We start from the raw sequence: 23,230 nt of genomic DNA, 5'->3' as shown, positions 1-23,230 counted from the left end.
CCCTGGGGGCTGTAGTCCCTCCCGCCGCGCTGCAGCCTGGGACGGCCGTGCCTGCTGCCGCCGCAGTCTACGTAGCTCCTCCCGCTCCGCCGGCCATCCCGCGGGGTGAAGGCCATGGACGTCAACCAGCCCAAGCAGGAGCATTTGCTGGCTCTGAAAGGTACCAACAGCGCGGCCCCACCGGTTCCCGCCCGCCCGGCCCCGAATCGGTGGTGAAACAGCGTGTGTGATCTGCAGCCAAGGGGTGGCTCTGCCCCCGGTTTAGAAGGAGGTGGAGCAGGAAGCGGCCCGGCGCTCGGGGCCCGCGGCGCTCGGGGCCCGAGGGCATAAGGGGGCGGTGAGGGCTGTTCCGCCGCGCCGCGCACACCGCAGGGCGTGAGGGGCTCAGCGCGGCTGCCCGGCTGTGTCAGTGCTTTGCACGAGGCTTCAAAGAAAATGTTCAGCTATAATTTCATTTCCAGTTCTCCTGCTGCCTCTTGTTTGTTTGTTTTTCAGGCGAGAGGACACAGTCTTAAACTGCGTCAGGGGAGGTTTAGATGGTGCGTTAGGAGGGATTTCTTCACAGGAAGGGTGATTGATTAGACACTGGCATGGACTGCTCAGGGAGGTAGTGGATTCACCGTCCCGGAAGGTATTTAAGGAAAGACTGGACGTGGCACTTGATGCCGTGGTCTATTTAACAAGGTGGTGTTCAGTTTTACGTTGGATTACATGATCTCAGACGTCTTTTCCAACACAGTAGATTCCCCTTAGGATCGCTTTTGCCCTTTTCACCTCATGCTTAATGTGCAATTACGAGGCTTACCTCCTTGATTCAGGGATCACAGAGTGAAAATACAATTGTGTAGGTCACTTGCATACCTCCAAAATTAATGTAGAAATCAAAAGAGCCCTGTGAAGAATTTGATCATTCCTGAATAATAAATGCTGCTAGTTATGTACATGTAATGAAGAGCTGGTTAGAATCTCACCTCTGCAAGCATTCTAGATCAGTGAGGCTGCCCAGGTGGATAAAGTAGTGCAGGTATGAGTAATTTCAGACACCATCTTCTCGTTTTAAAATTCTCCTGGACAAAGTTTTTAATGGTGTCTCCATGTGCTGATAAAATCTGTTAATCATAATTCAAAGCTCAGCAAGCTCTTTGCACACACGCACTAAAGGCCAAAAACATAAGAACATGAAACGTCAGCAGCTCCTAAATGCATTTTGGTAGTGATGAATTTAAAGTAAAAAGCTTTAGGGTGGATCATTTTGCTTTTATAGGAAATCAGTGCCATCCTTGGTTTTGTCTTGAATTTAATCCAGGTAGTAATTGTTGTAGAAGTGGGAAAGGTGTGGGGATTTGTTTGCATTGTGACTACTGTATTAAACAAAATCTTGACAGTGGCAATCCTCGATTTTATTATTTTAGTATCATGTATGCTACTGCTCTCCATTAGGGAGTGTGAAATGATTGCAAGTTTTTTGTGGGTGCAGGGGGAAAGGGGGAGAAGGGTAGGAAATAGGAGAGCAAGACTGTGCATGTTTTACTTATGTTTCATCGTAGTGTAGTTCTCCCTTCACCATGCTTCTGAATTTAATATAATCTTCGTATGGAAGTATAAAGCCTTTGACAACTTAATAAGTTGCTTATTAAGTAAAAGTCTAATAAATTAAGAAATTATCAGCTCCTTAAGGATTAAAGCGTAGTTGCATGTAGTGCTTGGAAGCTTTGAGGCTAAAAATGTATAGTTCTGATACAAAATGGAAGCAGGCAGCTTTAATTTGCCTAGAGCACTTCCCTTTTAACTTTTCACTTTAAAAATTACTGTATCAGTTGGTACTATTTTGGGAAGAGTTTCTGTAACATATGTATTTTCTAGTTACTTTATGTGCCTCGGCTAAAATGATGATGTATAGGAGTAAAAGCCTGCTAAATTTGAGAAAATAGGCAGAAGTAATTGTGTGTCTTTTAATATGCATCATGACAATATAACCAAAATAGTGATGGATGGCAAGTATGAGATGATGACAGAAAAAGAGTTCTCTTGGAAATGATATATATCTCACATATTTTTACTACCTATTTTTTCTTGAAAAATATCCTAGCAACGTTTGTCTTAATATGGTAGTATCTCATTGTTTTATAATACTTCTGCTTTAGGTCCTGTTTTCCACTGATCTATGCATCATGGGGCAAGGAAATTCTTGTAAATAAGATGTTTCAGTCTAGATACAAGAATCATTATCAAGAGACTATTTTCCTAAGAATCACTGGATTCCTACTGTTCAAGCATGGAAGTGGTCTTGCACTATCGACCACATCAGAGAGATCTAATAAAACTGCAGAAATATGCAGAAGCAGCAATGAAGGAGTTTCCCATTCGCCAATTACCAAGATTTGCACCCTGGTTTCGAAATGATTTACACAGTCTTCCACTCAAACCAAAAAAGCAGGCACCTGTTGTTTCTTGTGAGGAAGTGGAAGAATTGAAACAACTTTATACACCTTCAGAAAATGTTACAGGATCTCCTGATTATGACTGCACAAAAAATCTCCTTGAGTTTCACTCTAGCATGAAATATGGTCCGACTTTAATCCAAGCACAGGCTGCTCACAGACCAATTAACTTGGACTGTCAAGGAGAACCAGCACCTAATGGAAAACAAAAATTGAAAAGATCTTGGAGTGTCTCTCTCCCTAGAGCTAAACTCAGAGAAAAGATTCATCCTTTATCTCAAGAACTGCAGAATAATTTGGAAAGACTAAAGCTGCATGCATTTTGTAGAGCCAAGTGGACAATTGAACAGTCTCTTTGTAAAAACCAGAATTTGGAGGACATATGGGTAAAATTGAATAGACTCATTAAACAGAATGAATTGCCATCTTGCAATGCTACTATCCAAAGATCTGTGGGGCAGATATGGATTTTCTGTGATATATTATACTGTGAATATGTTAGAAATATTCTTAGGGAAAAGCTAAGCCTTACAGATAAAATGAATTTGCTTGTACATAAATATGGAATTATATTTAGTTTATAACTTCGGATATAGTTTAATAATAACATTACTGTCAGAAATACTAGGGCTTTTAAGCACTTTAGAATATATAGACCTTAGAACAACGAAATTAACAGTAAGAAAACTACCTATGTTACTTTGCTATGGTTTTCTAGCTATAATTATATATTTCTTTAACTTTGTTTTGCCTCAAGACTTATGGTTCTATTAAGATTAGTAAGTTTCTGTTTGGCTTAGTACTGTGTTTTATAGCTTTTCTCTACCTTGGTGGTCTAAAGGAAAAAAATTAAAGTAAAAATTCCAGACTCTTGTGGCAAGCTATGTCAGATAATAAAATTAATGCTTTCAGTTAAGCAAAGTACATCCTTTCTGCTTCATTGGAATTAGGAGAAGGAAAGATGTTTTTAAGTGTTGTAATAATTGTTATAATAGCTGTAACTGACATTAAGATTTTCAAGATCTGATTATCTCCTGAAAGTAGTCTGTGCATTTTTTTTAATGATGGCATGTCCCCCCCATGAAATAAAAACTTACTTTATGTGGGATATATGCACTGTCTTAGTAATGTTAGCTATATTTTCACAGAAGTATTAATGATAGCTTCAGTGGAAGCTGTGGCCTGAAAAATAACGAACAACTTGGTAATTGCTGTTTTATGCCTTTGATAATTTCTTTTCCTGATGTTTCTGTTCTTTTGTCTCTAATTATATTTGGGAACAAGGAAACACTAGCTTCCAGGTAAAAGTGAGAAAATTAAGAAATGAGACATCTATCTGAACCCTCTTGTCTTTGAGAATTTGAATACCTTTTATGGTCATAAAAGGCAGAGTTCAGGATGATTTTTTGTCTCCTAAAAGAATGAAGTGTTCCAAGGTCATGCTGTCCCTGCTCAGTTGAAACTTTGGAGGGTCAGTAGAGAAGTTAAACTGGGATCAGTATGACTGGAAGGTTATGCATTTGCACTCCTGCTAATTCTAGATAGTTTTGATGTAGCTGGAGGTCAAGGTCTGTAGCATCTGGAAAAGAAGGAAAACAGTATTTGTAGATTATTAGCTTGTCATTATTGCCGCTCACACCAAAGTGTACCTAAGCATAATAAGAGATCCTTCTGTAAAAAAAAAGTGAATTCCCCTCAGACTTAACATTCTTATAACATCCTTGTGTTCGATTATTATATTTTATTATAGGCATTACAATTTTTTTAGATAAAAATTTCTCCATTTGAGTCATTGACATGTATTTTTAAACTTTGACTGAATTTTAAGACATTTGTAGATGTCTTATATTTATGTTTAAGGTGTTGGTGATATTTAATATGACCACTTAGCAAAATTGATGCAAAATGCTGTCTAGACTGCATTAAAACTGCAGTATAACTGAAGGTTGTTATTAGTTTTAAAGCCTATATAGCCAATTTTTTCGCTGACATTATATTTCTGAGCTCAACATGAATAGTAACAAAATATTTTTGTGCATCAACATTTTTGAAGATAAAATGAAATAAAATGCAGTGTGATTTGAGTTCTATTTAATGTGTTTTGTATCTAGCATCTTGGAAGAGATGATACATTTTCTAACAATAATTTAGTACTTCTAATAAATGTAATAATATACCTGTCATAGTTTGTTTTGACTTCATTGTGTGATGTATTTATTTATTTTCTGAAATATTACTTAACTTTTTTCTTTAGAAACAGCAAATACTAGTTATATAGGCATAGTGTAAATTTGAGTAAAATTGGATAATGCCAGTAATACAATCCCACTAGATTAATTTGATATACTGACAAAAGAGCTAAACAAACATTTTACTAAACAAATGGAGAGATTCTTGTCACTGTAGCTGCCAGCTTTGTGCTGCTTTGGGTTGGCTTGTATGGGAATAATGGTAGATGCACTGCTAGCTGTGAGCACTTTAGCTGGAACTGAGGTCTTGTAAGAGTGAACGCCACGTTTGATTGCTGCTCTGCAGAATTACTGCAGTCTTGGTTAGCACTGGTAATCCAGGATTTCATTTTCTCTTTGAGGAATGCTTAATTCATAAGCATGTGTAATTCAGTATCTTTTCTTTTTCATTTTCAATGTTGAATGTGGTTCACTGTTTACTCTATTTCATATATCTTGGGATTCGTTTAATATACCCCATGGTTCTTAGTCTTCAAAGTTCACCATAACCAAGAGAATATGTTCTCTTTTTTTTTCATGTGAAAGGTGAGAATTGTTTTTGTCATGCTAAATTGCATAGGTGTGTTCTATGGTAGCATAAGTTCTTGTGAAGCAATACACCCCACTGTACCCAAATGTCTATCAAAGAAATTGAATACACTGCTGGGAACAGCAAATGCTGTCTGGACACAATAGCTGTACAAAAGTACAATAAAAATAAACTCACAAAACCTGTGTCAGTGCAAAGGTCTTGATTAACTTGTTGCAATCAAGAGAAATCCTTTTGGTTTATTTTTTAGTTTTAATTGGTGTTTTGTTTGTTAAGTTTCAAAGAAAAAAGCCCTAATAGTTTTTACATATTCAGATTAACACCTAAAATTACAAATGCTCAATTTTTTTTCATATGAATGCCTTCATATATAATAAGCTATATCTAAGTTTAGGGCCTTTGGTTAATTTGAAGAGGGAGAAATTCTTTTAAGTAATAGCACCTTAAATCTGTTATTTAAGTGAAAATAATGTAATTTTGAGTGTGAGTTAAAATAGCCTTTGAAAATACCACTTACTTGAAGTAGTGTTTTTTTAATAGGAAAATCTTAATGATTTTGATTTTTGTCAGTATCAAAAAAATAGCTTTGTTGTGTTTTCATGAGGTTTTTGTGCTGGTTTTACTGGTTTGAGTTTAAAGTTTGTGACTTAGAGAAAAAGCAGTGGTATAAATAATGTAAGGTTTTAGTATTGTAACTCTACCTTGTGTAAGTGTTATAGGTTAAGATGTTAATGCAATTTCTAATAGACTGGTGTTTGACTGAAAGGGTCCGTACGAGTCATCATGTCTCATTCTAGGGCAACAAGGATCACAGGACAGGCACTTAAGCTGGAAAAGTCTACAAACAAATGAAACGGATACACTTCTGAAGACCACAAAGCACTTAATGCTGTAGCAGGTGTAGACCTCTAGCACATAAAATTGAAAGCAGTAGATGAGTAGGTTAGTTCACCAGGATAGAAAGCAAGAGGAAGCAATGGCATTCTTGGATCTTACAATAGCAGGGGCTTTTTTTTTTATTGCCAAAAAAATTTATTGTATTTTGAAACGCCGTGTGATCCTTTTTCAGGCCGAGACTTATTTGGTGGTTGTGATTTGTTGGGTGGTTTTGGTTTTTCTTGTGGAAGTTGAAAAACAAAATTAAAAATAGTTGTTTGATTGACCAGTGTTTTTTGGTTTTTTTTTTTTTTAATTTTTGCAGTGATGAGGCTAACCAAACCTACCTTGTTCACTAATATTCCAGTGACTTGTGAAGAAAGAGATTTGCCAGGTAAGTCTTTTCTACTGATTGATTATTATGTATGTTTTACTGAGTTTAAGCAGTGTGAACATCTAACACTTAGAGGAGTCATGACCTCCCATAGATTCCTACCTGAAACAGAAATATACTTAAGATTTGGTAATAGCCAAAGGAAAGTACCAAGGTGCACTCTATAGCTCTTGACCTGTATCTCTGGAAGATTGGTGATGATACTCAAACAAACACATGACCTCAAAGTTTGAGCAATTGATATACACAGTGAGATGCATTTCTGTGAGGGAAATGTGTAAGTGGAGAAGGATTGGCATTACTATATCTTTTTTTGGAGAAAAGGCCCCGGTAATTTGGAGAAAAGGCCCCAGTAGTTAGAACCAACACATGAATGTTCTGTAGAAAAACAATCTTGCAAGAATCACTGGTTTTGAGTTGCATTATGCTCGGTGTGCCCTCATGAATTGGAAATCCCTGGGTTGTCTACCAGAAATAGTTGGAGTCTTGAAGTCAAGTATAAGAGAGTCAAAGGAAAGATTCAAGAAGGAGGGTTGTGTGGAAATACAAAGCAAGCAGGGGAAGGAAGGAAGTGAGATTGATTACTTCTGTTATCTGATGTAGTTTAGATAGATAGAATTTCTCTCAAAATTCGGTGTTAATTTGAGCAATGCCTTTCAGATTGTGCACTTCAGTATGTATATACTGAGTAAATTATTGGACGCAAGTGTCTTGAAGTTAAGTTATAACTTATAGGCAGGCTTATGGATATATATTTCATCCCTAAACAAGTTTATTGTAGAAGAAATGTATGTAAAATAAACTACATCTGAGTTAGTCATTATGTGGCTAACTTAAATGTAGACAAAACTTTGGACTTAGCAAATATTTAATTAATAGGAACTTGATATTTTTACAGGTAATCTATTTAACCAGCTCATGAAAGATGATCCTTCTACTGTAAAGGGGGCTGAAACTTTGATGTTAGGAGAAATGCTGACTTTGCCTCAAAATTTTGGGTAAGAATAAATGATTGTAACTGTAATATGCAAGGTTTAGGATTCATTTGGTTTAGGATTCATACTTCTCTTTCTGTTTGAATACCATCGTTCTGCAACGAGATGTTCAGTCATTTGAAAATAATATGTTGCTTGATTAATAGATTTATATGTGTTTGCTGCCTGATATTTCATGTCTGTAGCCTGACTGAACCTAATAAGCACTGAAAGTTGAAAGAGATTTTCAGCTGTGGGTGAATTTCTAAGATAATGCGCTACTATAAATCATGTGTTATGCTAACAGAGTTTACTACTGTGATTTTTTTGTGGGAAAGCCATCTGAAAGCCATCTTCTTATTCCTGTCAGACTTTTAGCTAGAAACAATTCTGATTTGTTTGTTCTCTTTTAAAACTGTTTGTCTTAGAAGGATGATTTCAGAAGCATGGGTGTGCAAATGCCAGTTTTCTTATATGGTTTGGTCTGGCAAATGTGTATGTGTGTGAACTTAAAAATGTTTCAATGAAATGTTCTGGTTTTTAATAACTGTTGCTAAAAATATCCTCTTCTCTCTTCTCTCTTCTCTCTCTTCTCTCTCTTCTCTCTCTTCTCTCTCTTCTCTCTCTTCTCTCTCTTCTCTCTCTTCTCTCTCTTCTCTCTTCTCTCTTCTCTCTTCTCTCTTCTCTCTCCTCTCTCCTCTCTCCCCTCTCCCCTCTCCCCTCTCCCCTCTCCCCTCTCCCCTCTCCCCTCTCCCCTCCTCCCTCCTCTCTTCTCTTCTTTCTGACTGAAATACAGAAATATATTTCTGGGAGAGACATTTTCCAGTTATATTAGCGTGCACAATGATAGCAATCAAGTTGTCAAGGACATACTGGTGAAGGTATGTGAAGAAAACCCACTTATAAAAGATTTATTAAAAAATAAAACACAATTATTATATTTTCTGAGAATATATTGTATGTTTAATGCTAACACAGAGTCTTTAGGAAATATATGTTCCCTTTTCCAATCCAGAATATATACCTGGAAATTGGAAAGAGTAAGTATAGAATTATTATAATTAGAATAAAATTATAATTCTAGAATAATTGCATAAAAATAGCAATTATTATAGAAATCTTCAAAGATTAAAATGAAAAACTAAGATTGTGTCAAAAAATGGATTTATTACAGCATTATATATTATTATAGCATATATATATGTGTGTGTGTGTGTGTGTGTGTGTGTGTGTATATGTGTGTGTATATATGTGTGTGTATATATATATATATATATATATATATAGAGTGTTTAGGTTGAAAAAGACCTCTGAGGTCACCAAATGGAACTGTTAATCCAGCATTGCCCAATCCATTGCTAAACTGTGTCCCTAAGTTCCACATCTGCACAGTCCCCTGCTGGGATGGTGGCTCAACCACCTCCCTTAGGCAGCCTGTTCAATGCTTGACAACCCTTTTCATGAAGAAATTGTTCCTGCTATCCAATCTAAACCTCTCCTGGTGCAACTTGAGGCCATTTCCTCTTCCTCCAATTGTTTGTTATTTCTTAGAAGAGACCAGCTCACGCCTGGTCTCTTCTCACCACCTCTGTCATCTTTCATGTAGTTGCAGAGAGCATAAAGTCCCTCTCCTGAGCCTTTTTCTCCTGGCTAAAGACCCCCACCTCCACTGACCTTCTTTGCACATGCACCCTTCTATTTAAAACTTCTCTGAGCAATTGGTGTAGCTAAACTTCCACAGCTAAAAAATGGAGTTACATTCACTTATCTTCACTTTCAATGAGATCTTCAATTCCCTGTGAAGCATACACTGATCTGTATATTGTATTCATTTTTTTCTAGAAATTGGGTTTTGTGTTTACTGAACAAATAAAACAGTAAAAATTTCAGAAGTCATTGTGGAATTCAATGTAAAAAGTAAAAAGAGGTTTTGTAAGCTGTATGGTAAAGGACTGGACTATTTATATGTTTTACAGCTTGTCTTTAGCTTTGTAAGTATCTCATCACCTTAATATATGTCACCTTAATATATGTTAGAAGGTGTCTGGGTTAAGAATATCACAGAATATCATGAGCTGGAAGGGGCCCACAAGGATGAGTAAGTCCAACTCTTAAGTCAGTAGCCCGCGCAGGGATCAAACCCACAGCCTTGATGTTCTGACCAACTGAGCTCTTAGAATATGTGTGAAAACATATAGGGCACAAAATGCTCAGTGAAACCTAGTACTTTATAACATAAGTTACTTTTCTTTAATACAACTTAAACAACTGTAGTTGTAGCTGATGCTTTGTTTTTCCATCCCCAGGCTGATCTTCAGACAAGTTCTCAGCGTTTGAACCTTTCAGCTTCTAGTGCTGCCGTGGCAGAACTTAAACCTGACTGTTGCATTGATGATGTGATCCATCATGAAGTAAAGGAGATAGGAACACACATGTAAAATTTTAACTTTTTTTATTATTAAATGAGCTTAAATGAAACTGAAGTACATGTATGCTATTCTGCTTTTGATATAGCACAAGATTTAAAGTAACACAGCTTTTTTTTATTTGATTTTTTTCAGCTTGGTTTGCGCAGTAAGTTATACTACGCAGACTGGAGAGAAGATGTACTTCAGGAAGTTCTTCAAATTTCAGGTACTTTGTGAAGTATTTTACTCTACTTTTAGTAAGTGTGTGAGTCTGGAAAACACATTTTAAAGCACTTGATTCTTCATAAGCACTTTTATGTACCAAAAATCCATTCCCTTTTAAAAGTGAACCATTTAGAGCCACTACTTCAAACTTCACACAAACTGATGTTTTGCAATTACCACAGTTAAACATCTCAGAACTAATAAATATTACATCTAATAATTTTTACTAATTTATTGAGAGAAAGATGTACTCTTAAAAAGTCCCTTTTTATAGCAGACAGTTCTATGACTATTTTTAAACAGAACAAGTATTGGTCATTCTGGCTTTGATACATCCAACCAAGCTTGTATCATAAAGTTCTGATTTTTATTTTGGTGTGTGTAATCTTATTAAACTGGAATTAAATGGGTTGGTTTTTAGAGGAATTTAAGTAAAGTCTATTGTGTTATATCTAATACTGACAGAAGTAATTGACAGAATTTAAACCTTTTCTTCCATCACACAAATTTCAAGACTTGCGGTAAGAGTGACTAAGGAAAGCAAGAAACTAATCTGTGGGCTGGTTCTGGCAAGAAAGTCTGTTTCGTGTGTATTTCCTGGATGTTTAATTTTTTAGAGAAATATATTGAGACTTGGATATTGCTGGACTAATCTTCATGGAATAGAGGATTACATGACATGCTTTACTGAATTCATTTTTAGATACTCTGGCAGAGTGTCTGGTAATACAGGAGCATTATATAGTTTCGTCCTAAAGTTGTTTCAGGGGAGGTTTGGGTTGTATACTAGGAGAAGGTTCTTCACTCGAGGGTTGTTGGACACCAGAACGGTCTCGTTAGGGAAGTGGTCTCAGTGCAAAGCCTGCCAAAGTTTTCATGAAGCATTTGGACAATGCTGTCAGGCACATATTCCTGGAGGTTGGACTTGATGTCTTTGTGGTTATCTTCCTACTCAGGATATTCTATGGTACTGTGGGGTGATTTCATTTTGCTATTTGCTAGTATTCTATGTAGATACTTCAGAGAAAAATAATTTCAGTCTTTAGAAGGTTAAATTGCCATGCTTTAGAAAGAGCACTTGAGTGCTATTAGTAGTCCTTACCTGGCCTTGAAATGTCAGGTATAATCAAAGGTGTTTCCTGACAATCCTAGGGAATATGGTTCCATGTAAATTTTTGTGTTGCTCTCCCTCTCAAACTAACATCTCTGTAGAGTTTCTTCATCTTTCTTGAAGTTAATTTTCATCTTTGTGTGCTTTGTCGTGCTTTCCTTATGGCACTGCTTCCCTTTCCATTTCTCCATGATTTTCCTCTGTTGACTGTTCTGTTTCTCTGTCCCCTCTAGGCTTTCTATGATTGCATACACATGCATGTGCAAGCTTCAGATCTTATCTTTTCTCTGTTGCCTAATGTTCTTCTTGTCAGAGCTTTGTACAAGATTTGTCTCCTTTAGATTTTATATGTAAACTTATTTGTGCAGATTTTTGGGGGTTCTGCACGTGTATATAATTGCCATGGTTTTTAACTGAACCCAGCACAGGCAACTGAATTGTCAAAACATTGGAAGCCAGCTGTCAAATATGAAGCCCTTCATTCAAAGAATGAAGCATAAGTATATATACACTTCCTTATAGTTCTATAAATACTCTCTGATTCATTATAAGAAAAACATTGCACTGAGAATTTTGGCTGTTAGTTTTTAAATTTGACATAGAGACACCAGCAGCAAACCTGAGAATGAACAAAAAGGAGGGTTACAGAAAACTGAACTATGTCTTTACAGTGAAAATTCATGGCTGCTAGTGATTGAGATGTCACTAGCTATTTTGTAATAAAAAAATACTCTTTTACAGATTCTCAGATTTTTCATTTTCTAGCATCTTTTAAGTTGAACTGGTGTTAGTTGATTTGAATCAGCTTCTTTTTAAAACCAATATATGTAGTTTTATACTGATTGATAGTGCTGTTCTGTTCCAAAGAATTCTCTAAGTAATTAACAGCATTATGCTTTCATGGAGAAGGAATGATTCCTTCTAGGATTGGGTGGTTTTGAACCTCACAGTAATTTTTTGTATTTTACTGGTGTGCCAATTGAAATTTACTGCAATAAATGGAAAGACTGTTTATCACAAGATAGAGAAAAAATTCAGCATGTTGGAAAATTTATAAGCTCACTGAAGAAAAATACTTGACAGAAAAAAATCTTCTTTCAACAAACAAAGACCTAAATTAAAATTTTTTATCCCTTTTTTTTTACTAGGGAAAGTTTTTAATGAATACTTGAAAGATTTGAACTTTATGCATTTTAAAATTATGAAATATCTGTGAAGACAGCTTTTTGATCTTGAATTCTTCAGTGCTAAAAAATTTGTTGACAAATTGGAACATTAGAGGTCTCTCAGGATGCAGTGATATGCAAACAAAAAAAAATTTCCCTTTGTAATGGGAAACAAGTGTCTTCAGAAACAAAATTTAAATTTGGTTTCTTATAAGTATGATAGAAGATTATTTCTTTCAGTTACATCACATTATATATGCTTCATATTTGAATGTGTGAACTGCAGAAGCTTTATGCACAAGATTCAAGCATTAAGAACCAACACTTTATAATCATATTTTATATCATCAAGTTTTCGTCTTTTGCCAGTTGATTCCCAAAGATGAATATGATTTATTATTTTATATATTATGATTTTCTTTAATTTCTTGAAACAGTTGCATTTTCAAGAAGTAAGTGAAGGCTAAGAAAGCTTAACAAATGGATAGTTCTCTGCTTCATTTATGTTTAGAGAAGCTCTCAGTAAGTTTTGTTACAAAACTCTGAAGGACTTGTAAATGTTAGATAGTTCTTGCTCACCGTTGAAAGCAAATGCAGGACCCAGGATGGATATAGTGTTATTTTAAACACACAGATCTACTTAGAGCCCTGGATTTGGGCAGTTTTGTAAGAGGCCAGTGCTTGGGTGGAGAATTACTTGTTTTCAGTATGAGGAGACTGCTTAGTAGGAAAGCAGTCATGTGTGCATAAGTAAGAAGCAGCCAGGATATACTCTTGACTTGATTCTGTTATATATTCTGTCATGTACCTGCTATGTGTAAGAAAGAAAAATAACACTTTTTAGTAAGAGACCCTGGTACTTCAAAAGAGTCTATGCTGAAGTTGTCTGAAAAACCAATTGTCAATCTGTCTTTTTTTCCATTTCATTCAGGTTCTTAAACCACTAGATGTGAAAACCAAATTCTACAATGCAGAGGTGAGAACTGTGTGTATTCAGGTTTGTTTAGGCATGCTGGGTTTGTTACTTAGTTTAAATTCAAAGAGCTTTGTAAGTACACCTTTCTGAGAAAATTGATCAGTTCTAATGGAAAAATGGTGGCAGATATATATTGTATAGTTTAAAAATTGATAGGCTTTTGATGAAGGGCAAAAGAGATGTCAGGACCTTAATGTAGTTGACTAACAATTTTGCATATATTTCAGTTTCTCATGGACTCAAATACTTTCAGTTATTTCTTGTATGTTTAGGCTAATAAAGTACTTATTTTAAGGGAGATTAAGTGTTCATAAAGGAGATAACAATTTATCAGAGTGGGGAAAATTTAAATTTAAGCTACTTAAATTTAGATTTTCCCTATGTAACTATGACCCTTCAGTTCAGTAATTAAAGTTTTAGGTTTGTGACAGTTACACACAGTGCTTCTAAACTACATGACCTTATATATATCTTGCATATTTATTTGGACATACATACGTCTGCCTTTGTCTCTTTATGGGAAGAATTTGGTATGTATCTTTAGGCCATAGGCTGCAAACCATACATTGACCAGGTGTGAGATACCTGAGCAGGATTGGAGCATAAACACATAGCACTGGTTGAGCCCTTTATAGAGCTGCTACTATCTGTAAGTGAGATGTCTGGAGATTTCTTCTCCTGTGATTTAAGAACAAAAACAGTTCTAAGAAATGAAGTAATTTCTCTGGGAGCAAAATATATCTCTTGTTTTGTCTGTGGATTATATTATTGTTTCAGCTGTAAAGTATGTGGTAGGGAAAAGAGGGACATATCTTAAATGGTGCTGTCTTGCTGTCTCTTCATACTTCATGTGTAAAGTTTGTGATGAAGCACCTCTCTAAGGTAATTCTGGGCAAACTTTTTACTCATAGTAGTTATACTGACCTGTCTTGATAAGGGTCTTACTTAACTCTCAATTAGCTAGCAATTCTTCATGGTAAAAATCTATGAGAAGCTTTGGTGTTTGAGCTGGGACATGTAGTTTTGGGTTTTGGAGGTTTTTTTGTGATTTTTCTTTTCCACTCTAGAGTTTTTAAGAGGCTCTTTGATACCTTTTGTTCTTCTTGTTCATGAATTTATGCAACTCCTGTTACCATCTTACCTATTTAATTTATTGAAAAAAATTTTTAAAATTATTTTGGATTATATTAAATGAGCAATTTCCATTTGTCTAGCAAACTGGTATAGTAGCACTCCTGTCTAATTTCTGAAAGTATGTAAAGTGTTGCTATGTCTTGTGACCATAGAATTCAATTAACTTCTAAAAACCTAGAAATAAGTCTATGGTTAGTTGTTGTGTGTGATACTACGTTGCTGTGAAAGCCCCAAGAAATTCATCCTGACTATTATCCTTGAGAGCAGGGGAGAAAAAAATGGTACGTGTCAGTTATTAGTTAACTAAAGATCTCTAAAGGTTGACTAACCAGTTAAACTGTTATCATTAAGATTATGGATGTGATGCTGTCTATTCATAATGACTGTTACTAAAATCGATTTCTATTAATAGTCTAATGATAATCCATAATTTAATTTCTTCTAAGACAAGGAATGATGCTGAACCTTAATCTTCTTGCTAATTGCTTGTATTGCAGTAGCACCCAAATGGAGTTGATCACTGAAATTTATGCATAGAACACATGCCATGTTGCCCTAACCTGCTGCAATCCTGGGATTGAATTACTCTCTCTGACTTTAATGTGCCTTTAAAAAAGGCTCTGTAAAAGGTTCTGTTCCTGCAAGTCTGCAGAGGGAGGTGGACAACAAAGTTTGCAATTGAAGTTGGGTTTTTGGATTGATGAATATTCTAAAAAGAGTTTTTCTTTATATTATGCCAAATTTTGTTATAACTTGCAACATAGTAGCTTTGCTAGGACACATTACCACATTATTTTTGAGACATTATATATGAGCATACCAAAAATTTTAAGGTGACAAGGACTATTTTTCCATTTCATGTACAACCCATTGCATGGATTGAAATTTGGGATGAACATTAAACTTACTCAAAAACTAACTCTTTTTTTGAGTCAGTTTATTCTACCATATCTTGTCTGTGACTTGTGTGCCTTAAGCTCTACTTTGGATTGGTTGTGAAGCAAAGCTAGTAAATCATGTAACCATACTAGCTATAAGTTATTAGAAATGTAGTTGTCATCTTTGTTTGCATCCATTTTTATTTGTTTCTGTCTTACTAATGCTATCTTGTTTAAATGGTGCAAAAAAATGCAGAAATGCATTTTGTTTGGAAGTTAGCCTCCTTTTTCTTTAACATTTAACCCTAATTTCTCTAATGTGTTCTTTTTTTTATTTTCCCATTAGAGTGACCTCAGTTCTGTGGTAATTTTTATTTATTTTTTTATAAATATGTATGCTTTTTTAATTGCTTAACTGTCTCTGTGCTTGTTATTGACATTTTTTACAAACATAATGGAAAAGCAATGTTTGTTCTGCATATCATAAAGGGATGTGTTCTCGTCTTTATATGTGCAGCTAATCATTTAAATGGTTAGCTCTTTCTTTAATACCCATTGTTGAAACTAGAACTTGATATCTACAGATTCTTGTGGGGATTCTCCAATACAATACCTCAACCTTATCTATTATTTGAAAAGAGAATTTATTTGCTTCTAAAATTTTTCTGGTTTTGACCCATGGAAATGTAGGTTTCACTACAGCACTGCTTGTGTAAGCTGTGACAGAACTTTTCACAACTGGTTGGTGGAGACAGTGGGTTTGAGGAGAGAGCAGCAGTTGGATGTTCTTCCTTCCTTTGGCTAGCTGGAACTGCACTTCAAAATTTTAACTGCATGTAACAGTTGATTGAGTTACTTCTGCAGTCTGATTTCACTTGGCGTGCCTTATACTAAAATAAACTGCATATTTTGACAAGTATTTTTTTAAAAAAATGTGTAATACTAAACCAAATTAGGAATAACACTAAACTAACTTGCTTTTTCATTATGCTGCTTGTTTTTTCTTTTCCCTTTCAAATTAGCTTTTCTAAACTTCTGCCTATGGTTGCTGTTTTGAAAACTACTAAAATTTGGGTAAATGGGAACTTTGAGCAATGGATTTATGGGATATAAATGATATCAATTCAAGTGGCAGTCAGGCAGTAGTAGTAATGATACCGAGAGCCATGTTTTAGTTTGGGTTATTTCCAGTTCCTACAAGCATGAAGTGTCTCTGTAACCTGTTGAGGTTGCACAGTTTTCATTACTGTATAGATGCTGCTTTGTATTTAATGTGTTTATAAGGCAATATAAAAAGTTGCACAACCATTCTGTATTTCTCCTTCTAACACAATTTTTTGAGACAAAACATATTTTGGCAATTTTGTCCCACTTTTATTTTGTAATTTACAAGCAGGACTCCATTTATATAAAGAATCATTTATTTACACTGATCAAAAAGAAACTGTAAGTTTTGTTCCACCTTCCCCACAAAGTACTTTCTTAAAATTTATCATAACAAAATACTCAAACTGCTTCAATCTGAATCTGTAGAATAAACTATTTCAGTTGGAAGGGACCTACAAGAATCACTTAATCCAATGGCCTGAATCAGTGACTGTTGTAAATGCAAATTTGGTATCCCTCTTTTTTTAACTGGCACTTCTTTAATTGTGGTTTTCACTTTTCTGGGGACTCATATCTCTAATAGACTGAGTCTTCCATAATTATTCTATCCTGGGATTTTTAGACGTGGAAGGTGACTTCACTGGTACGCAATTCCACAGAAGAAGTGAGGCAAAAACTTTTCTAGTCCCATGGTTTTTCATCATCTGAAGTTTAACAGTCTATAGCTTTCATTTTTGTACTAGAATTTGTCCTTCGATACCACCTTCAGGCATTAGCTTCAGATGTTCTGAAGGTAGAGCACCAGTTAAATTGTTGGATGCATACAAGTATTGGTAACCTTTGGCATGATGCAGCTGAGTGAGAGACGGGGCTGGATTTTGCATTTTAGCTAGAATGCTAGTATTTAATAATAAAAGCTCAGAGCATGTACCTGAACTATTTTACTTCAGTTAAACAAAAACACACATATTTACTTGATTTTTTTATACAGCTTGATGCACTAGTGATCTGGCTTGGCATGTTTCTTGTGCACTGCAATTCCTTACTATTTATTCCATTTTTTAAATAATTTGGATGAAAGCTTGAGTTCCTGTTGATGAAAGTCTTGGGAAGTGGTGATTTAATGCATTACAAATAAGCAATAGCTAGAACACAGCAAAATTATCCCACATCCATTGTTTGGCAAGATATCTGTTGACTAACACTTTTGCTCCTGTTGTTAATGGGATTAAGGTTTTTTCTTGCATTAATTGATTTGATTTGCAGGCATGAACTAAACATGTGTGACTTTTTTTTAACAATAGGACTGCCTACTGTTTTTAATAACACTAATCATATTTTCATGAACTTGAACTTTTGATTTTTTTCAGACAGATGAAGTGTTTCTGGAAGCTCAAATTCAGAATATCACTACCTCTCCAATGTTTATGGAGAAGGTTTCTTTAGAGCCGTCTATGATGTACAATGTTGCAGAACTGAACACAGTTGACACAGCAGGGGAAAGGTATGTTTGCATTCAGTACATTTGACTTTGAAATGCTTTGTATTAATATTTCAGGAGATACAAGTATTAGTTAGTCATTTGTCTATAATAGGAAGATTGTATGTCTTTGCTTGCATAAAAAGATCAAAATCCTATTCTGTGTTCAACTGGAAAATTTGTTACCGTTTTCTTTGTATAGAAACTATTCTTAAAAATCTATAATTCTACCTAATAGAGTAATATCCAGCCTCATCCTCAAATAATTTGTAACAATGATGACATGATAACATGAAAACATACTGTTATTTCAGTATCTCCTATATAAAATTTAACTCAGATCTGGTTTTGACCTGACCTTTGTGTACATACTTAGGATTAGTCAGGTGAGTCCTGTAAGGCTTTCTTCCTATCAGTAAACTGCTTACTATTTTCAATTGTTCTAATCATGATATATCAAGACAGCACATATCAAGGTGGATCAGTGGTACACCCTCATGGAGTCATAGAGAATAAAAATTTTTCATACTGAAATAAATTTAATTTAGTTAAACACCTAATACCATAATAACTGAATACAGTGGATATAAGATCTTGTGAATTTAACTTTGGCTGTTTGTGCTTTGCTGTTGCTTCGGTTTTTGGAGGTGATGGTTGAATGCTTCAGCAGTAGGGGCTGAAGTGAAAATTCTGTCTTCTCCTTGCCTGTTGAAGGATTTACCGGCAGCATAACAAAGCTTTGTTTTCCAAGTGTTTGCATCCACTGTAATGGATTTTCTCCTGAACAGGAATCTTAGTTTCATGACATTGAGATTTACTGTGAGAGAAAACAAATAGCAGAAGAAAAATTACCAGTATTTTTGTTTAAATGTTAAGATGCCAGATAATTAATGTAGCAGAGAGAATTTCTATGTTATTTCTCTCTGGCTGAGAAGAACAGGTTATTTTATTTCTCCATGGTCCTTGGTGCCGCATAAATTCTAGAGATCTTTTCTGTTGTGAAAACAAAAATATTCTAAGTGTTTTACCATTCTCAAACTGTGCATACACATACAATAAGACTTGTGGGGGATGGGAGGAAAAAATTTGGGTTCTTAATCATCAAAATAACTGTTTAAATTAAGACCTAGTGATTTTTTTCCTTTCAGTGAGTCTACTTTTGGCGCAAGGACTTATTTACAACCTATGGATACACGTCAGTACTTATACTGTCTAAAACCAAAGCAAGAATTTGCAGAGAAAGCTGGAGTAATTAAAGGTGTAACAGTGATTGGTAAATTAGACATTGTATGGAAAACTAATCTAGGTGAACGAGGAAGGCTGCAAACTAGCCAGCTCCAAAGAATGGTAAGTTTAACTTAGGTATTAATTTAACTTGGCATTCATTTTTAAGGAAACTCAATGAACAGTTTTAATAATGACTTGGAAAAGTGCAAGCTGCTTACTTGCTGAGACTCATGTTTTATTCACACTTTTCTGTATGTATTAGAGAGTTATATCATATATTTCTTCAGTGAAGTCTGGATAAGTTAATAGAGTGAGCATTTTAATTGTCAGAATCCAGTAACCAGTGTTGCAAAATACATTTGTTAGAGTAAAATTAACTGCTTGGATACCATTTGGCAACAAACTGACAAAAGAACCTCTTTAAATGTGCCAGTTCTTGATATGGAAGTTGCTCCCAAGTTCATACGAGCATTCTAACTTGGAGTAACATTTTTTTATGCATAATGTTATTTATTTTCATGTCCACAGTTTTTATTGAGTCTCTCCTATTCTAGTTTATTTATGAATTGTTCTTGAATTTTGAGTTGTAATTACGATCTTGCTTAAGTCAGCTCCACAGCCATCTAATGCTTAAACCTAGTTTGCATCTTCTCACTTAAGGATGGTGAGAGAGATACAGAAGGGTAGTTAAAAAAAACTTTGACAGTTGAATCTCAGTCTAAGTTTACAGAGCTTATAATTGGGTCTCTGCCTCTGTCTTTGCCCCAGTCCCCAGCTGCTAGTACATTGAGCAGTTCTGTAGGCTAACTTGGAGTTAGGCAAGCAAACTTAGATCCTGGAAATCACAAGAAAGTCACTGAAAAGTCACTAAGTCACTGAAATAAATGTGTCTTGATTTTTAATTGAGGTGTTGAGTGTGTGCATAAACCCATGAAACTGCCCTTTTCCTAAACTTAGTTCCTCCTGTTACTTTGAAACTTGTTGCTTATTTTTAACAATAAACAGTTTCATTTTCAATTGACCTTTTCTCTTATTTCTTTCCCTCCCTAAATCAATATTGTCTCGCTCTGCATCTCTTTTATTTGAGCCCTTGAGAATTGCGTGTGAAGCATGCACTTCAACACTCCAGTATTGGTCATGCATTGTTTTGTGCCTTGTGATTTACAGAAAAACACTAACTATTTTGTGTACTTTGAGCAACATCTGTCTTTAGAAAAGCAGCAGGTAGTTGGGTTTTTTTCCCATCTCTGTTGCAGTGTAACTCCCTCTTTTCTCTCCTCATTTTTTAAGTGCTATCAGATTATTTAATTTCTAGACCTTCACCTGTAATCATTTTCCTCTTAGTCCATTTGCCAGCACTATAACCATTGTTTCCCACCCAGGCCGAGAACTTTACCTCTACTATTACCTGTTTACCTAAATGTCACGGTTTGGAATGGGAGGAAAATTTAGGGAAGACAGGTCAGATCAGAAATTCACCTTTGAAACAAGTATCCACACACCAAAATTTGTAGGTTTGGTTGATTTTTTTTTTTTGTTGGGTTTTTTGGGAGTGTTTTTTTATTTGTTTGTTTGTTTTAATGTGGCTTACACCATAATTTGTAGGTTTGGTTGGTTTTTTTGTTGGTTTTTTTGGGAGTGTTTTGTTTGTTTGTTTTAATGTGACTTGGTCTTGGAATTCACAACTACAGTCTCTTTGGGAGACAGTGAACCAGGCAGGTGTCCACAATATGCCAAAAGGTGCTCCACATGCTCACAGTCATTCAGTACAGGACCACACTAGAACCAGTCTGAAGTTAAGGAACATCATTCTTGAGTAGCACAAGCAGGAAATTTTCTAGTTGATTCCATAATCTGAGCAATTACCTTAGTTCTGGATAAAACCTATGTTACTCCTCTTATTGTTACTTCAGGGCCTCTAACTATCAGTTCTTGGAGGTATCTCATTTTTGAGTTCAATAGATATGGTGTGGTATAGGTCTCATCTACTCTGATCCTGTTTTGGTCAGTTGATGCTAAGTTTATTCTCTAAAATACTGCTCTTATTGTAGGTTTGTGTTTGTTGGTTTTTTTCTTAATGTATCTCTGGTAAAAGAAAAGCCTAATGTTAATGGAAAACTACATGTTGTATAATGCATATAATTGTTCAGTCAGTTCCTCCACCTAATACAGCTGAATATAGCTGCATATTTCTAGTGCTGAATAATTACTTCTCTTTCATGCAAGGTTCCAAATGTATATTGCTTGACTAATTTAAGTCCCCATTGGTTTGACATCCCTTTGCTTACTCTACTGTCCAGTTTAATATGCTTTCTAAAATGTCATCTGTCATTAGTCTGTAACAAACTTCATGTGACTAAAACCAGTTCCCAGCCTGTCAGTCACTGACTTTCTGGACTGCTTTGGAAATATCTTTCTATCACACTGTAAATACAACATTCACTACAACATCCTTTTATTAGCAGAATTGAAACATGTACAATAACTAAGCCTTGGAAGGCAGGACACATTTTCCTCTTATTTTTCCCTCATGATCTATCATTTGTGGGGATTAAAAATCTAAACATGCTTTGTGATCTGCAGGTGGCTGTTTTGAATCAGCCCTGGTTGGTACTAAGTTATTTACTATAGGTTTATTAGTAGACCATATGAGATGTGTTTGGCTCATGGATAATTGACAAGTGTTCGTATCGTGTGACTTTCTAACTGATTACAATTAACTATTTTGGCAGAGGCAGAGAGGACCGAAATGGCACTTACTCTTGATTCTTAGGATGTGGAATAGTGGTGGATTTGTGCAGGGAAGTTTTACTGGTGGTGTCTGCACAGATCTGTTATCTGCCTAACAGAAGCCTTAGATTAAAGCTGATATTCTCAGGAACTGTATATGGCTATTCAAACTTTAAGGATTTAAACTCTCCTGAAATGTAATAATAAAGATCATCCTTATCTGATGAGTTGTTAAACCTGTGAAGAAGGTGTTCATCAGTTGAAGAGCTGCTGTGATTTCCATACTAATCAAAAGTACAGTCAATCTTCTTTCTTCAGATTTCTCTTATTCCACACTTCTTCCAGGAAATGCAAACTTCAGTAAAAATGTCAATTTCCCTATCCAACATCTGAGAATATACATTCTTTTTCCTTCCCAGGCCCCTGGTTATGGTGATGTAAGGCTTTCATTGGAGACAATACCAGATACTGTAAATTTGGAAGAACCTTTTGACATTACATGTAAAATAACAAATTGCAGGTAACAATGTCATGTGATTCTCTTACTTTTTCCTCAGTGAGTGAGTTGTGGCTGGTTTTGTTTTATGTTTCTGTACTTCCTCCTGAAGCTACTTAAACCTGGTCTTTACTAATTTGTGGCAACACAAAAGTACTTGAAACACAGAGACTAAAAAAAACTCCAAGTAAAGAACTACAACTAAAAAACTTATATCATGATCTATTAATAAGTTACTACTAGGAGGTAGCCAGAATTTTGCAGAGAAATTCCATGCATCTGTTTGCAATATTATTTATGATTGTACCTCATACTTAAATCACAACTCATTTTGGAGTTGTAAGAATGACATTTGGATGAAGTAATTCTAAATAGAAGTTGAGCCCAGAGACTTAAGCATGTATCTGGCCTTCAGCTACTTCTCTTGAAAAGCTTGTAGTCCATCCAAATATGTTATCCAGTATTGCTAAACCAATGACAGGATGCTTGTCTCAAAGAGAGCTGCCTGCAGCTGAATTACTGTGCATCACAATACATACTGCTTGACACCTTATAATTATTTATGAATCTTGATTAGTAGTAACCTGAATAATAATCAAGCTTTTAGATGTCTGCAGTCTTTGAATGCTTAAAAAAGCCCAAAGGTTTATTCTTGTTTTTTGATTTCCACTAGCAGTGAAAGGACTATGGATCTGGTTTTAGAAATGTGCAATACTAATTCCATCCACTGGTGTGGAGTTTCAGGAAGGCAACTTGGAAAACTGCACCCAAGTTCATCCCTCCATCTTGCACTTACATTGTTGTCTTCAGTGCAAGGATTGCAGGTAAG

General features: G+C 35.4%; 2 protein-coding genes across 6 annotated transcripts in view; both read left to right on the top strand.

Annotated features, from left to right (window-relative positions):
• Nucleotides 1–27: 27 nt before the first annotated feature.
• TRAPPC13 (trafficking protein particle complex subunit 13) overlaps nt 28–23,230 on the top strand; it is a 26,386-nt gene continuing 3,183 nt past the window's right edge. The window contains exons 1-12 of one of the 4 annotated variants that reach the window (XM_059836680.1): nt 28–160; nt 6,421–6,489; nt 7,388–7,487; nt 8,260–8,344; nt 9,770–9,897; nt 10,025–10,097; nt 13,305–13,349; nt 15,708–15,725; nt 17,839–17,972; nt 19,097–19,295; nt 22,325–22,425; nt 23,078–23,225. In XM_059836680.1, coding sequence (XP_059692663.1) covers nt 115–160; nt 6,421–6,489; nt 7,388–7,487; nt 8,260–8,344; nt 9,770–9,897; nt 10,025–10,097; nt 13,305–13,349; nt 15,708–15,725; nt 17,839–17,972; nt 19,097–19,295; nt 22,325–22,425; nt 23,078–23,225 — 1,146 coding nt within the window. In that variant the 5' untranslated portion in view covers nt 28–114. Of the gene's footprint in view, nt 161–6,420; nt 6,490–7,387; nt 7,488–8,259; nt 8,345–9,769; nt 9,898–10,024; nt 10,098–13,304; nt 13,350–15,707; nt 15,726–17,838; nt 17,973–19,096; nt 19,296–22,324; nt 22,426–23,074; nt 23,226–23,230 lie in introns of all 4 variants that reach the window. The other 3 variants (XM_059836679.1, XM_059836682.1, XM_059836681.1) reach the window with 3 other exon arrangements.
• On the top strand, nt 36–6,381 carry SHLD3 (shieldin complex subunit 3). Of its 2 annotated transcripts, none has more exons than XM_059836688.1 (2): nt 36–160; nt 2,145–6,381. In XM_059836688.1, exon 2 carries the CDS (start codon nt 2,276–2,278, stop codon nt 3,023–3,025), a length of 750 nt encoding a protein of 249 aa, XP_059692671.1. In that variant the 5' UTR covers nt 36–160; nt 2,145–2,275; the 3' UTR covers nt 3,026–6,381. The 2 variants fall into 2 exon arrangements, with proteins under 2 accessions (XP_059692671.1, XP_059692672.1); XM_059836689.1 differs by lacking the exon at nt 36–160 and adding an exon at nt 504–631.

Source organism: Haemorhous mexicanus, chromosome Z (genome assembly GCF_027477595.1).
Source record: "Haemorhous mexicanus isolate bHaeMex1 chromosome Z, bHaeMex1.pri, whole genome shotgun sequence".
NCBI classification, from domain to species: Eukaryota; Metazoa; Chordata; class Aves; order Passeriformes; family Fringillidae; genus Haemorhous; species Haemorhous mexicanus.
Note: the sequence above shows the minus strand (reverse complement) of the source record. Positions and strands in the feature narration are given on the sequence as shown.

Bases quoted from the DNA above. Each gene is read 5' to 3' on its own strand.
- SHLD3 (XM_059836688.1), top strand. From the start codon at position 2,276: ATGGAAGTGGTCTTGCACTATCGACCACATCAGAGAGATCTAATAAAA.